At 42.5% G+C, this 14575-nt stretch overlaps 1 protein-coding gene across 1 annotated transcript; it reads right to left on the bottom strand.

Moving 5' to 3' along the window:
• Window positions 1-172: 172 nt before the first annotated feature.
• On the bottom strand, window positions 173-14575 carry Cklf (chemokine like factor). Its single transcript, XM_005078679.4, has 4 exons — window positions 14349-14575; window positions 9583-9741; window positions 2240-2335; window positions 173-340 (listed from the first exon to the last, which is right to left on the bottom strand). The coding sequence occupies exons 1-4, from the start codon at window positions 14421-14423 to the stop codon at window positions 221-223; spliced, it is 450 nt and encodes a 149-aa protein (XP_005078736.1). The 5' UTR covers window positions 14424-14575; the 3' UTR covers window positions 173-220.

Here is a 14575-nt window from a genome sequence, read left to right as displayed (position 1 = left end):
CGGGTCCTCCCACATCAATTATCAATCAAGAAAAACATCAGAGGCCTGCCAGTCTGGAAATTTTCTCAATTGCGATGCCCTCTTTCCAAAGGACTCTAGCTTGGGGCAAACTGGCATAAAACTAGCCAGCACATACACTGAAATAAAAAAGAAGAGAACTGCAGAAAATCTATAGAAGAATAAAAACATATGTTTAATAACTAGTGAAAATGAATACAAATTATTCTCTGCTACGAGTAGAAGTATTTTTCAGGTAAGGTCCACTTGGATTAAAGAGAAGTTTCCGGCACATAAGGGCAGAGTCAGCAATAGTACACACTGTTGTTAGGAGACCAAACACCTGCAAACACAGACACTGTAATCAGCTTCTGTCACACAAGTTCTCGGTGAGCTGCCCACTACATTTCTTTCCCGCCAGGCTACAAGAGGGTCGCCACGGCCCCCACCTCTCCAAGCGTGCCCTGTTCTCTGTGCTACCATGCAATACTACCCTGCGGTGGAAGGGACTTTAGAGATTACTGCTAAGTTCCTCTCATATCCACCCCCAGTAGGGAAAAGACCGTTGTAGTGAGAACAACCCCTGAGGTGGATTGGAAGTCACCTCTCCCTCTTGGTTTGCAGCCCTACCGACTGTATTTAACTCTCAGCCAACAATTCTCTCTCCAGTGGGCAGCTGTTTGATTTTTCTATCAACATACTTGGCTCGGGAAAGAGTTGGTGCTGGCAGCAGATTAAGTCCTGGGGACCATAGCTGTGATACAAGTTTTGTAAAACTGGAGTGCTGAGATGCTCCACAGTGAACTCTCAAAGGCTGAGCAATGTCCGTGTAAGACATAGGAGGCCAGACAGGCCTGAGCAAAATAAAATTAAGCTAAAGGCAGAGAAATACAGCTACTTCCTCTCTTCTGGGCTGGGCAGCACTCCATTAGTGGGTTATCTACTGCTGGCTGCACTCTATCTCTTGTGTTAGGCTCTAAGCAACCTGAGGCTAGCTGAGCCTTATGTGTCAGCCCAGTACTACCTGGAAGAGATACACAGTCTCCATTGTGAGCCACATAATTAAGATTTCCAAGAGTTTCATTTAAAAAGAAAAAAAACCGTGCAATTTATTTTAATACACTTATTTAGCCTAACACATCCAAAATAATATCCCTTTACAGATCATTGCTATAATAAAATTTTCCAATGACATATTCTATGTTCTTTTGCAGAGATAAAACGATCTCTGAAATTCGATGCTTATCCTATATTCAGAGCTTATCTTGAGTCATTCTAGCCCCATTTCCTGTGCTCGGTAGCCACATGGCTACTGGCTGCTGTGTTGGATAACAGTTCTATGTTCTCAGCATTTAAGCAATGAGTAAATGAAAGAAGAAACCAGTAAGTGAATTTGAGTCCTATGGCTGACCTCACCTTTTTTCATACTAGACAGATAAAATTGTCTTTGAAACAATTGGAGACTGGTATTTCAGCATACCTCATTTCTAGAAAATTATATAATCTCTTAAGAAGTTGCTGAGTGCCTAGGGGAGCTGGAATCCAGGGCTCTGACAGACACAGCAGAGCATGGTCAGTTCTATATGGCTCTTGCTAAGAAGGAACAAGGAAGTAGGAAGAATTTTTCTAATTCAGTTCTCTCCATAAGAGCCTAGAAAAGTCAGACCAAATCTCCGGAAACTACCAGGAGGAGTGTAATGAAATTACTGAATTCCTACGCTTTGGCTTGCTAGTCAGGATCAAGTCTGACTAATTAAACTGGCTTGCTTCTCTGTAAGCAGCACTCAGAATTTAACCCTTTAGTTTGCAAGGGTTCCTACCACATCCCTTGCAGTAAGGAAATCTATCATATTGCATCTGAAGCCTTCTGGGAATATTTGGTCTCACCTAACAAGTAATACAAACCCTTTAAAAGAAGAACTAGGAAACCCACCCACCATATTTCTTTCTTTTTTTTAACATAAGGTTTCTCAGAGCTAAGTGTTGTAACTGATCCTAGCAGCTTCTCTCAGTCTGATACAGCCCTGTAGGAATCATGAGGGACCTCTTTATTTGGCTAACTCCAGTATTAAACTTGTCTACTTAATGCTAATCATGGAATGCATCTACCCATACAAACTATAAAGCCAGTAGGCATTGTATGCCAGTCCAGGAGCCCCTGGCATGAATACAGTGCAGCTGGCTGTACTTGTATCATGTTTTCAAATGAATTTGCATTTTGATCAAACCTGAAGAAACTTACCCCTCCAAGGACTATCAGTGTTGAAGGTTGTGGTATCAGTGCCAACACAGACACAGTAAGCATGAATAATGCTGTCACCATTGAGTTGATAATATCCTAAAAACACAGAATATGAAAGTCAGCTTGCTGTCAAAGACCACCAAGGCTGGAAATACAGCTCAGATCTAGCATGGCTCTAGGCACTCTTCATCCCTAGCATCATGGGGTTAGGGGAGACAAGACCAACAAGTAATGCTAAAAATGGTGGGGGCAGCTCCCTTAAAAAATGTAAAGCCAGCCGGGTGTTGGTGGCGCACACCTTTAATCCCAGCACTTGGGAGGCAGAGGCAGGCGGATCTCTGTGAGTTCGAGGCCAGCCTGGTCTACAGAGCTAGTTCCAGGACAGTCTCCAAAACAATACAGAGAAACCCTGTCTTGAAAAACAAAAAAATTTAAAGCCACATTTTATTCAGTTTAGCACACATCAATGTCTTTTAGGAAACTAAAATGCTACAGCAAAATAATGACCATATATTTGCTCTACAACCTACTAGTGGGTCTCTTATAAGACATCAATCATTTAATTATTTAAGCATTTATACACACACTCAACATAGATATAGCTAGGAGAACTCATCCGGTTTGGAAAAGCACGTAACTATACAGAAGGTTTACAGTAGAGAGGGATCCCCTAGGAAGCTGGAATGATTATTTTTTTAATAGGAAATGTGGAATAATTGGTTATCAAATAACTGTTACTAAAAGGCAATTAATAAAACTGAAACCAGGCATGGTGGGTCACACCTTTAATTCCAGCACTCAGGAGTGTTGAGATCAGTCTGTTCTACACAGATTCCCAGGCCAGCAAGGGTGACAGAGTGAGACCCTATAAAAAACCCAACCCATGCAAAACTGAAAACAACACACACTTAGAGTGGTAATTTCCAAGATGAGCCCTACCCACTTTTGTAATGCAGTGGCTTGCCAAATTATGCTATTTCATTTAATAATTTCCCCAAATGGAGCATTCTAACAAAAGCAATTTACATTTTTAGATGGATGTGTATTTCTGAAAAATTCATTATCCTTATCATGGAATGGTCTATACACACTTGCAATAAGTAGGCAGGAAGAAATTAATGAAGAAACACTGGATTCCAAAAGGAAAGGAGTTAAAAAAGAAAAAAGGTTTGACTCTGAGGAAGGAAAACAAAGTTGCAGCAGACAATGAGAAGGTTGTCTTGGGTTAACTCCCCTTTGGCTGGATACTTTGCCCTGCTTTGAGGCAACAGGCCCTACTACCTCACTTAGACAGATGTTAGTAGCTGTGAATTAGGCGATAAAAGGCTCTGTGCGAATGTGGTGTTTTAGGGAGTGTGCAGAACCATGGGGTATGAGAAGGGGAGGCTCGTTGGGAGGGGAGGGCATGCTTATCTCAGAATATCTATGCTCCCTAGTGGAAATTCAGAACATTGTGCTTGTTTATTTTCAGACTGTAGCCCAAGCTGGCCTGGTATTCATCATGTAGCCTAGCCTGCTCTCTAACTCAAACACCTCCTGATTGGGTCTTCTGCATGCCTAGGATCACAGGTGTGAGCCACTGCACCCAACTTAAACCCTGTTTCTCTATTGAAAGCTCGATATGCAGCCAGACATGCCACGCCTTTCATCGCAGCACTCGGGAGGCAGAGGCCCGCAGATCTCTGTGAGTTCGAGTCAGCCTGGTCCACAGAGTGAGTTCTAGCACAGCCAGGACTGCTGAGCGAGACCCTGTCACAAAACAAAAATATAAAACTCAAAAACCTTCAATATGCTGTTAAATGGAATGCAAATTTAATTTTTAAAAAATCAGAGATATCATAGTAATTTTGAGCCTCAGAGCCCTGGGTTGGCTCCTTCATTCATGATCTGCCAAGGAGTGCTAGAGAGAGGCAGAGGCCTGGCCTACTGATTGTGTCAGGGCAGGGGTATGAATGGCAGATCTGAGGGCAGACAATGGCCAGTCTTCTAGTCAGGGGGCACTGGCTGTAGGGACATCAGTACTTAGCATCCTCCTCTGCTCCCTACAGAGCAGCTGTGGTCTTCAGTTGCTGTCTCCTTCACTTTGTAGCAAATGCCTCAGGCAGCTCTACTATGCCACCCTGTGGGAGCCCAATTATTACTAACTTTGTCCCTCAGATTTCCTTAGGAAGTTGGAAATTAGGCCAGTAATGGCTTCCCTGTTATAAGCTGCCTCTCCTTTCGTGCTTGGTCCCACAACCTTCCTATTACCTGCCTCTCACAGCAAGTCACTCTGGACAAACAAAGCCCACGGGGCCCTTCTATGAGCACAGCTGCTGGGGTGTGGGGTTACATATTTCAGAACTTTTCTGTCTATGTGACATGATTCACCATTCCTTTCGTCATGAAATGCTTTCCTGTCTGGTGTCTGTGACACTGGGCACCTTGGGCCCTCTCCTGCCTTTTCCTGGCCACTTCTCTCCTCTCCCTATATTCTCTGTGAGCTCAGTTACTAGCTCTTGGCACTGACTCCCAACCTCAGCTGCAGCTTCTTCTCCTATGCTGCAGATGTTAGATCCGACAATCTGGCCGTTTAACTCTTTAATCCGCTGTCCCGTTTCTTAGTCTGTTCTCATGTCTTAGTATTCTCCCAAGGTAGGAGAATTCTGCCAAGGGAGACTGAGGAAGGAAGAGTGAAAATTGAAGGCTGAGTTCAAGGCCAGTTTGGGCAACATAGTGAGACCTCGTCTCAAAATAAAAAGTTACGAGATATAACTCAACAGTACAGCATTTGCCTAGCATGCAAGAGGTCATGGGAACAACCCCAGTAGGGCATCAATGTTGATAGTTGTGTAGACCGCAGATGTTGCATCCAGTCACTAGTGCTAGAAACCCCATTAGAGAACGCCTTTCTCTTCACCTATAACCTTATTCCATGTCTCTATCATTTTTATAACTGATAACAGATTAAATGGTCTCTGAGGACCATTTCTAGTTTGGGCTTTATTTTTAATTTTTATTATGACATTATTATTTTGAGATAGGGCTGGCCTCCAACTCTCTGTGTAGCCAAGAATGACCTTTAACCTCTGACCTTCCTACCTCCACCACCTGAGATGTTGATTTTAGGTGTGTGCTAACATACCTGGGTTATGCTATGCAAGGGATTAAACCCAGGGCTTTGTTCATACTTGGCAAGCACTCTACCAACTGAATTATACACCTCCAGCCTCAAGTGCTCATCACTGGCCTCCAAAGATGGTTCCAGAAGGTACCACTTAAAAGCATGCTTCTGGTTTAATAGAAGGTAGCAGCTTGGATAGAAGCATTTCAGAATCCAAGAGGACGTGAAAAGTGCATCACCCATCCAAAGAAATGAAGGAGAGTGGGGGCAGGGCACAAGGGCTACCCATGGAGATAGGATACTGGGATGTGAATTGAGAGAGAGAGGCAACAGTTGATCAGTTTTTGCTAGAACTGGCTTTGTAGTGCCTGACCAAAGGGCCACATAGACCTCAACCAATAATTTCCATTTGTCTATTGCGACAGCCCTGGTAGCCACTGGGACACTCGATCAGACAAACATTCCTAGCGGTGTGAGTCTGGCAGTCGAAGTCTAATGTTACAAAATATGGTTGAGGTTATCACAAATGACCACAGAATTTTCAAGTATGATCAAATTGTATTTTATTGAATGTTCTTAGTTTGACTTTCCATTTTGTGATGAAGGATAGGCAAGGATGGTTCCTTGTTGTTCCTGCCAGTCTCTGTCTCCTAATTCTGAAACTATATCCTCATACATTTAAAAATGAGGCAAAACATCATAAATGAAGAAAACACAAAAAAATCCACTAAATCAGGAGCAGGACAAGGTTGTTCACTCCATATCTGTTCAAAATAGTACTCGAAGTTTTAGCTAGAGCAATAAGACAACTGAAAGGGATCAAGAGATACAAATTGGAGAGGAAGAAATCAAATATTTGAAGATGATATGAAAGTATATAAAGTGACCTTAAAACGACTACTATAGCTGATAGACACTTTAAGCAACGTGGCTGGATGAAAGGAAAACAAAACAAAACCAAACAAAAGAGCAGCCCTCCTATATACATATAACAAATGAACTGAGAGAGAAATCAGGGAAAAAATACCTTTCACAAAGTCCTCAGGTAATATAAAGTATCTTGTGGCAACTCTAACCAAGCAAGTGAAAGAATTGTGTGATAAATTCTTCAAATATTTAAACACAGAAATTGAAGAAGGTATCAGAAGATGGAAACATCTCCCATGCCCACGGATCAGTAGGATTCACATAGTAAAAATGGCTATCCTACCAAAAGCACTCCTCAGATTCAATGCAATCCCTGTCAAAATTCCAACACAATTTTTTACAGACCTTGAAAGGGCAATGCTCAACTTCAAATGGAAAAACAAAAAAACCCAGGATAGCTAAAACAATCCTGAACAATGAAAGAACTGTTGAAGGTATCACCATCCCTGATATCAAGTGGTACTACTGAGCTATAGTAATAAAAAAAATCACATGATATTGGCATAAAAACAGACACGTTGACCAATGGAAATGAAACAAAGACCCAGAGATAAAACCAGACACCTATGAACACCTGATTTTTTCCTAAAGAAGCCAGAAATACACACTGGAGAAAAGATACATCTGCAACAAATGGTGTTGGTCAAATTGAATATAGAAGAATGCAAATAGACCCACATTTATCATTCTGTACAAAACTCAAGTCCACTGGATCAAAGACTTTGACATAAAACTAAATACCTAGCAGAAGATAAAAATGGGGAATTGCCTTGAATGCATTGGCACAGGACACAACTTTCAGAACAGAACACTGACAGCACAGGCACTAAAATCAACAACCAACAAATGGGACCTCATGAAACTGAAAAGCTTCTGTAAGACAAAGGACACCATCAACTAGATAAAGCCTACCGAACAGGAAAATAATTTCACCAACTCCACTTCTGATAGAAGACTAATATCCATAATACATAAAGAACTCAAGAAATTAGGTATCAGAAAAAAAAACCAAAAAAACAAAACACTCAAATGGTACAATTAAAAAACAGGGGACAGATCTAAATAGAGATTTCTCAACAGAGGAATCTCAAATGGCTGAAAAAACACTTAAAAGAAATGTCTAACATCTTTAGCCATCAGGAAAATGCAAATCAACACTACTTTGAGATTCCATCATACACCCATTAGAATGGCTAAGATCAAAAACACAAGTGACAGCTCAAGCTGGAGAGGATATAGAGGAAGGGGAACACTCCTCCACTGCTGGTTGGGGCGCAAACTTGTAGAGCCACTTTGGCAATCAATATGGCAGTTCCTCAGAAATTGGAATCTATCTACCTCAAGATTCAGTTAATACTACTCCTGGGCATATACCCAAAGGACACTCCATCCTACCACAAGGACACTTGCTCAGTCATTTCATTGTTGTTTTATCATAATAGTCAGAAACTGGAAATAACCTAGATGTCCCTAAACAGAAGAATGGATAAAGAAAATGTGGTACATTCACACTCAGCTATTGAAAAATGGCAAGATGAAATTTATGGGCAAATGGATGGAACTAGATAAAATCATCCTGAGTGAGATAACCCAGACCTAGAAAGATAAATATTGTATGTATTCACTTATAAGTGGATATTAGCAATTTAAGTAAATGATAACCAAGCCTCAATCTGTAGACCCAGAGAAGTTGAGCAAAGAGAAGGGGTCTGGGGGGAAATGGGAATGGGAACGGTATCAGCTGAGGGGGAGGTGGGGTGAAAGAGTGGTATGGAAACCTAATACAATGGAAATTTCCTGGAATCTATGAAGGTGATCCTAATGAGGACTCTTAGTAATGGGGGATACTGAGGCTCACTGGCCATCAATTATAGCCAAGTGAGGCTTCTAGTGGTAGGAATAGGGTGCATTCAATTGAGTTATTGGCCAAGGGAGTTCCATGGAAATCCCTAAACAACCCAGGCTGTTGCAAGACAAAAGGCTGCTCTCTGCAAACTGACAGCATGACCTCACTGCTGAGAATACCACCACACAACTCATTGAATAGGGATAAGTAGAGCTGGTGCCTTCTCCCCTATGTTCTAGTTTCTCTGGTGTGGGAAGGTAGGTACTCTGCAGGCTACTGAAAGAGGAATGTGACACTAACCCACCTATAAAACCTTTGATCTATAATCTATTCTGCATGCAAAATATGCTAGGGCAATGGTGGCGCAGAATATGTGGGAGTAGCCAACCCATGTCTGATGTGACTTAAGACCCACTCTATGAGAAGGAACCCATACCTCACACTGCTTGGGTAACCAAGAACCTGAGACTAGCTAACCCAGAGACCTAGGGTATCTAACAAATACTACTTGTCTTAAAAAAAAGAAAGAAAAAACCAAGAACAACAACAAAAAAGCTAATACCTTATTCAGTCGTCATCAGAGAGATGGCTTCCTCCGGCAGCAGATGGAAACAGATGCAGAGACCCATGATCAGGCATTATGCAGAGAGAGAATCTAAACTGGAGGTCTCTATCAAATCTGTCTCCCACAGACAATCCCACAGAAGAGGAAGCAGAAAGATTTTAAGAGCCAGAGGGGATGGAGGACACCAGGAGAATAAGACTCTCCGGATCAACTAAGGTTCGAATGATCTCACAGAGACTAAAGCAGCAAGTACAGGGCCTACATGGGTCTTCACCCGGTCCTCTGTGTATGTACTATAGCTATTAGCTTAGTACTTTTCTATGGAATTCTTAACTATGAGAATGAGTGGCTTCCTGACTCTTGTGCCTGCTCTGGGGACTCTTTTCCTTCTGTTGGGCTGCCATGTCCAACTTTGATAGGATAGTTTTTGCTTCATCTTAATATATTTATTATGCCATGTTTGGTTGTTATCTCTTAGAAGCCTGCTCTTTTCTAAGGAGAGACAGAAAGATGGGAAGGAACTGGAAGGAGTGGAAACTATTATCAGGATATGTTATATGAGGAAAAAAAATCTATTTTCAATAAAAAGAAAAAAGTAAAAAAGGAGGCAAAAGATAATAATATGCTCTAATTTATTCACATGGTTCTAAACTTCAATTTCTTTAGAACATTTGTATTTAAAAGAATTCTCCAAATAAAAAGTCAGCCACACCTACTGGTAGGTGCAATAAAGGAAGTTTATGTTCTGTTGCTGCCCTGGATCCCTGAGAATCTTCCCCAAGGACAACATGGAACTCTCAGCAGTGAGCAGAGATCACCTTAAAGATTTAAGAGAACTAAGTAGTTGCTTACAGTGACTTCCTATGGCAGGAAATAATTTAAGGTTGAAACTGATCACTTACAAGCAAAGGCCAAAACAAACATCTCATCATTTTGTCAAGTCTGCACATATACAAAGCTATGAAAAAGAAAACAATGGTGCATTCAAATCCAGTGATAACGATGTATGGTTCAGGGGCTTGTGCGATGATGAAGAAGGTCATAGATGCCACAGTTACTGCCTAGAAGAAGAAAACAATGACTTAGTCACTGATCACACAAGTTTATGTTATAGGAACTATCGGTTTACTCACGTAAACACACACACACACACACACACACACACACACACACACACACACACACACACACACACACGGAGGTGCCCCTCCAGCGACGACGATGACAGCTCTACCTATCCACTCAATAGAGTATTAGCAGCAAAAAGGAAGTATTAATATGTATATACTAACGACATACGACGTGGAAGAATCTCAAAATAATTATGATGAATGAAAGAATACAAAAAACGAGTATGCACTATATTTTGTATATAGAAAATTCTAGGGTGGTAGTGTTGCATGCCTTTGGCTCCAGCACTAGGGAGGCAGAGGCAGGAAGATCTCTGTGAGTTTGAGGTCAGCCTGGTCTACAGAGAGAATTACAGGAGAGGCTCCAAAGCTAAAGAGTAAACCCTGTCTCGAAAAACCAAAAAAAAAAAAAAATCTAGGAAATGAAAGCCTATCTGAAGATCTGAAGTTATAGCAAAAGCTATAATTACAGAAAACAGATCCATACTTTAGAGAAAATATAGTCACAGAAAGCAGATGAGTCAACCCGTGGGACTAGGCAGGAAGAAAAGATTACAAGGCCACGAGGAACATTTTAGTGGTTTTAGGTGCCAATATGTGCCACTTAACAAGAGAAGTACATTACTAAGTCATTTTCTTGTGTAAATTATCATAAAAATACAGATGCTAAGATGGCTTTGATACCACCAGGTGACATAATCTCATGGGACCACTACTGTACAACAGCAATCAACCCACAGCCAAGAAGGTGTGTCATGTGTGGCTTGTATTAATTATCCTGATTATGGTGATGCTTTCACAGGTCCATGTCAAAATAGATCCAATGACATGTCCAATATAATAAATGCATGTGTCTTTTCCATGAACTATCATAACACAGACAAACCTCTAAACGTACATCTATCTGTTCATGTACCCCCTCATCTATTTACAAATCCTTCAAATCTGCATTCTCTATGGTTGAGTTCCCCTTTCACCAGGTGTCCAAGGTCTAGGTGTCAGCTATCATCTACTCCTCTAACAAAAACACCCTTCTCAGTTTATACAAGAAAACCCCAGGGGTCTCTTGCCAAGCCTCATTTACTTTGGTTGTCCCTGGTATTTGATGCAGCTGATCAGTTAGCTTCCAGGACATGGGGCACTTGACTTGTTCGACAGCCCCCAACTCCTTCCCCCCCTTTGCTAGTTCTGCTCTGTCCCTCCCTTTAGTGATCACAGACTCCCAGAGTCCGTTCACTCATCCTCTTACCTGTTTTATCTACGTTTCGTTCTCGATGACCTCATTTGCCACTTAACTTTACATACTTCCATCCCTCCAGCAAAATTCAGTTCTATCCAGCTCTGACTCCCTATTCAGTTTTGCTTCCCCAGTCTCCCAGGTACCTCTAATCTAATACTGAGCTCAAAGCCCAGTCTCCTCCCACACTTGCTTCTCCTGCAGGCCTTCTGATACCAGCAGACAGCAAGTCCACTTTTCCACTTGTATCGACCCAAAACTGTGGCGTTACCTCGGACCCCTCCCTTTCTCTTACCCCATATCTGGACCATTAGCAAATCTGGAGTGCCTCTAACCTGAAAGTCCAAAATGCCCACAAATCTAATTTTTTGGGGGGTGGGGTGTGTGGTAACAACAGGGTCTGACTCACCTAGAACTCACTATGTAGACTAGATTGGCCTCAAACTCACAAATATCTGCCTGTCTCTGCCTCCAAAAATACTGAGATTAAAGGTGTGCACCCGCACAGCTGGTCAAATCCAAAAACTTTGAACGCTGTTCATGACACCCGACCTCAGGTGGTTCATTGTGCACAAACTGTATGAAATACTAAAAAATTGTGTACTACCCCATAGACTCTATGTAGTATGTATATATTATGTATGTATATCATAAACAAAAAAACAAGCAAACTCTGCATTTAGATTTGGTTCCATCTCCAAGACATCTCATTACACACATAGATACTCCAAAATCCAAGACAGTTCTTGTTGCATGATATTTGATCACACTGCGAACCCCAAGATTGCACTAATTAAAATCCACCTTGGGTCAAGAGGTGGAGCCAGCAACTAGTTGACAGGAAGTAGCCATAGAGAGTTAGAGGTAGTCCAGGAAATGCATAGAGAAATGCACAGGAAGTAGTGAGGAGGAACTCTGCGTTTGGAGGCTTTGGGTGGAAGGGAAGCTCTCTTGCTAGGTTGCTGACTAAGGAGGAAGGCCTGCTGGCTGCTTCTCCACCTCTCCAAGTTGGAGTATCTGACTCCTAAGTCTTTATGGGTAAAACAGAATGAGAGACTTAGTTGAAAACTACATTTGGCTGCAGATACAGAGGCAGCTCCTGCCGGATGCATTAGTCCAGCCAGGTCTGGGCCTGAGCAGTGCGGTGATTATAGAGTCACAGTCAGCAGCTGAAACAGCAGTAGATTCAAGTGCAGCTGGTGTACTGATGATAAAACAAGTTCTGGCCTTAAGCATTTGGGATCTGCACATCACAAGATAAATTTGCTACCTCCTCTGTCGCCACCAGCCCTCCTATCCATGGCATTCCCCCTTGCTTACTCAAGTTCAGAACTGCTGGTTCCTTGCTCTGTCTTGACCCTGCCACAGAACCATTAGTGGATTTTCCTCGTCACAACATATTCTCATTGCTAACTACTTTATCTCACTTAACTCTGACAAATACCATCTCAGCAAAGCCTAACTTTATCACCCTAAGACTGTAATTTGCAACCTTCATCGAAAGTCTTCTCCCTTGATACGCCCCATAGCATTTATTCTTGGGATGCTATGTAACTTATTGGGCTTGGCTCTGTCTCCCTCCCATCCTAATATGTAAATTCACAATACAGATAGGCAGGTGTTCAGCAAATTTATTGAATGAATACACAAAGCACCATTCAACTTCTTACTGTTCACTACAAAGGTCCTGAAGATTTTCTTACAACCATTCCTTCTTATTCAGGTGCCTCTTTTAGTCCTAACTCTAGGTTCTTCTTGGAAGGTTTCTAATAGCTATCTTCTGGTTAGATGTCTCATTTCTGTGCCTTGGTTGTCAACTTAACTATATCTGGAATGAACTACAATCCAGAAATGGAGGGAACACTTGTCATCTGGATCTTGAGGCTGGAAGACAACATGCCTTTTAAATCCAGACCTTGAGGCTGGAAGGCACACCTTTAATTTGGGCCACACCTTCTGCTGGAAGCCTATATAAGGGACAGATGGAACTCTCTGATTTCAAAGCCACCCAGGCCCTATCAAAAACAACACAAAAGAAGTAATATCAAACTTAACCACCCCACCTCCACAAAGCCAACTTTCTCTTTAGTGTTCTAGAACTTTTAGAACAAAATATAAAACTCCAGATCATCAGTCACTTTCTTAATTAAATAAACCAAATGCAATCTCTCCTTTGGCTCCTGAGTACTTTTCTAAATGTCTCTTGTGAATCAGAACCTGTAGCTGTTTCTCAGAACCACAGATTTCTGGCATGGGGAAGATTTCATATGCAACTTACTTTTACCCATTCACCTGAAGCTTGAATCTCCTTTACAAAAATCCTTACCAGTGCCCACCTGTGCTTTCTGTTGCCTGGGAAATACTGCCTTCTCTGGTGGCCATTTAACTTTTACTACAAAACTCTCCTTCATATTACGTGGACATGGTTCCCTTGTATTTGTTAGCTCTTCGAATTCTTAAACGATTTCTCTTTGTTCCTTCAACTATGGTAGTCTGTGGATGAAAATGAAGACACGACCCCTCCTAGGTATTGCTGAGAAGGGTTTTATTGCAGATATGAGGGGAAAGTACAGCCAGAGGCATCCGGAAGAGTCTAGAATGAACTGGACCATGGGAGGAGGGGACGGGGATTGAGAGAGGACAAGAAGGGGGGGAGCGGCAATCGGTCCAAGAGAGGAGCTGAGGACGGAGAGAGCAGGCTGAAATGGCCGGTTTAGATAGAAAGGAGAAGCTGTAGGAAAGGGAAGTGAAGCCCAGAGGTTTAGGGTAGGGGGCCGGGTGAGAAGCGCTGGGAGGAGCCACAGGCATGGAGTGAACCCTGCCCCTGGCTCGGGACCTGACAGTTTGTACTTCTCTAATCTCCTTTGTCCAAAGCTCTGTCCAGAACTCACTGCTACGCCCCCGTTGTGTCTGGAGCCCTAAAAAGGGCAGTTTCCATTTTACTCTTGCTCTGGTTGAATCAGCTGACACCAAAAGTCCGACTTAATAAAAGAACATCAACCTTTTTTTTTTTTTCTTGTTGGGTTCTGACTGCAGCTGCTTTGTCTGGTAGATACCATCAAGTTTGTGAGACCAAATGCCGGGCGTGCAGGTAGATCTATGGGTGTTTCTCTACACCATCTGAACAGGAAGCCACGCTGCGCTATGGTTCTTCTCCCACCGAACAGAGCAACAAAGCAATGCTTTGCATCTGGAAAGGCGTGACTGGAAACTGGGTTAGGCTGCCCCAAGCTTCCTAACCCAGTCTTCACCATCCCGAAGTAACCTGACCACCGCCCTGCGTTCCCGCCCTGCTCCTCACCATTCGCAGCATCTTCACAAAGCCTTTCACAGTCCTGTAGAACGGCTGTTCTGCGTTCTGCTGTTTAGGCTCCATTTCTCCCACAGACCCAACAGTCACGCTTCTCTGTCAAGCCTTCTCAGTTAATTGCTCTCTCTAGGACTCGCGCCACATCCTTAACTGCCACGGCTGGGCTAGGTAGCTGTACCTCTCCGGCGCAATTCCCGGCGCGCATGCGCACTAGTGCA

Source organism: Mesocricetus auratus, unplaced genomic scaffold (assembly GCF_017639785.1).
Source record: "Mesocricetus auratus isolate SY011 unplaced genomic scaffold, BCM_Maur_2.0 Super-Scaffold_100714, whole genome shotgun sequence".
Classification (NCBI taxonomy): Eukaryota; Metazoa; Chordata; class Mammalia; order Rodentia; family Cricetidae; genus Mesocricetus; species Mesocricetus auratus.
Note: the sequence above shows the minus strand (reverse complement) of the source record. Positions and strands in the feature narration are given on the sequence as shown.

Coding starts and splice junctions, on each gene's coding strand:
- Cklf (XM_005078679.4), bottom strand. CDS start 14,423: ATGGAGCCTAAACAGCAGAACGCAGAACAGCCGTTCTACAGGACTGTG. Junction 2,336..9,582: donor GTTTGTTTTGGCCTTTGCTT/GTAAGTGATCAG, acceptor CTGTGTTTTTAG/GATATTATCAACTCAATGGT. Junction 341..2,239: donor CACTGATAGTCCTTGGAGGG/GTAAGTTTCTTC, acceptor CTGTGTTTGCAG/GTGTTTGGTCTCCTAACAAC.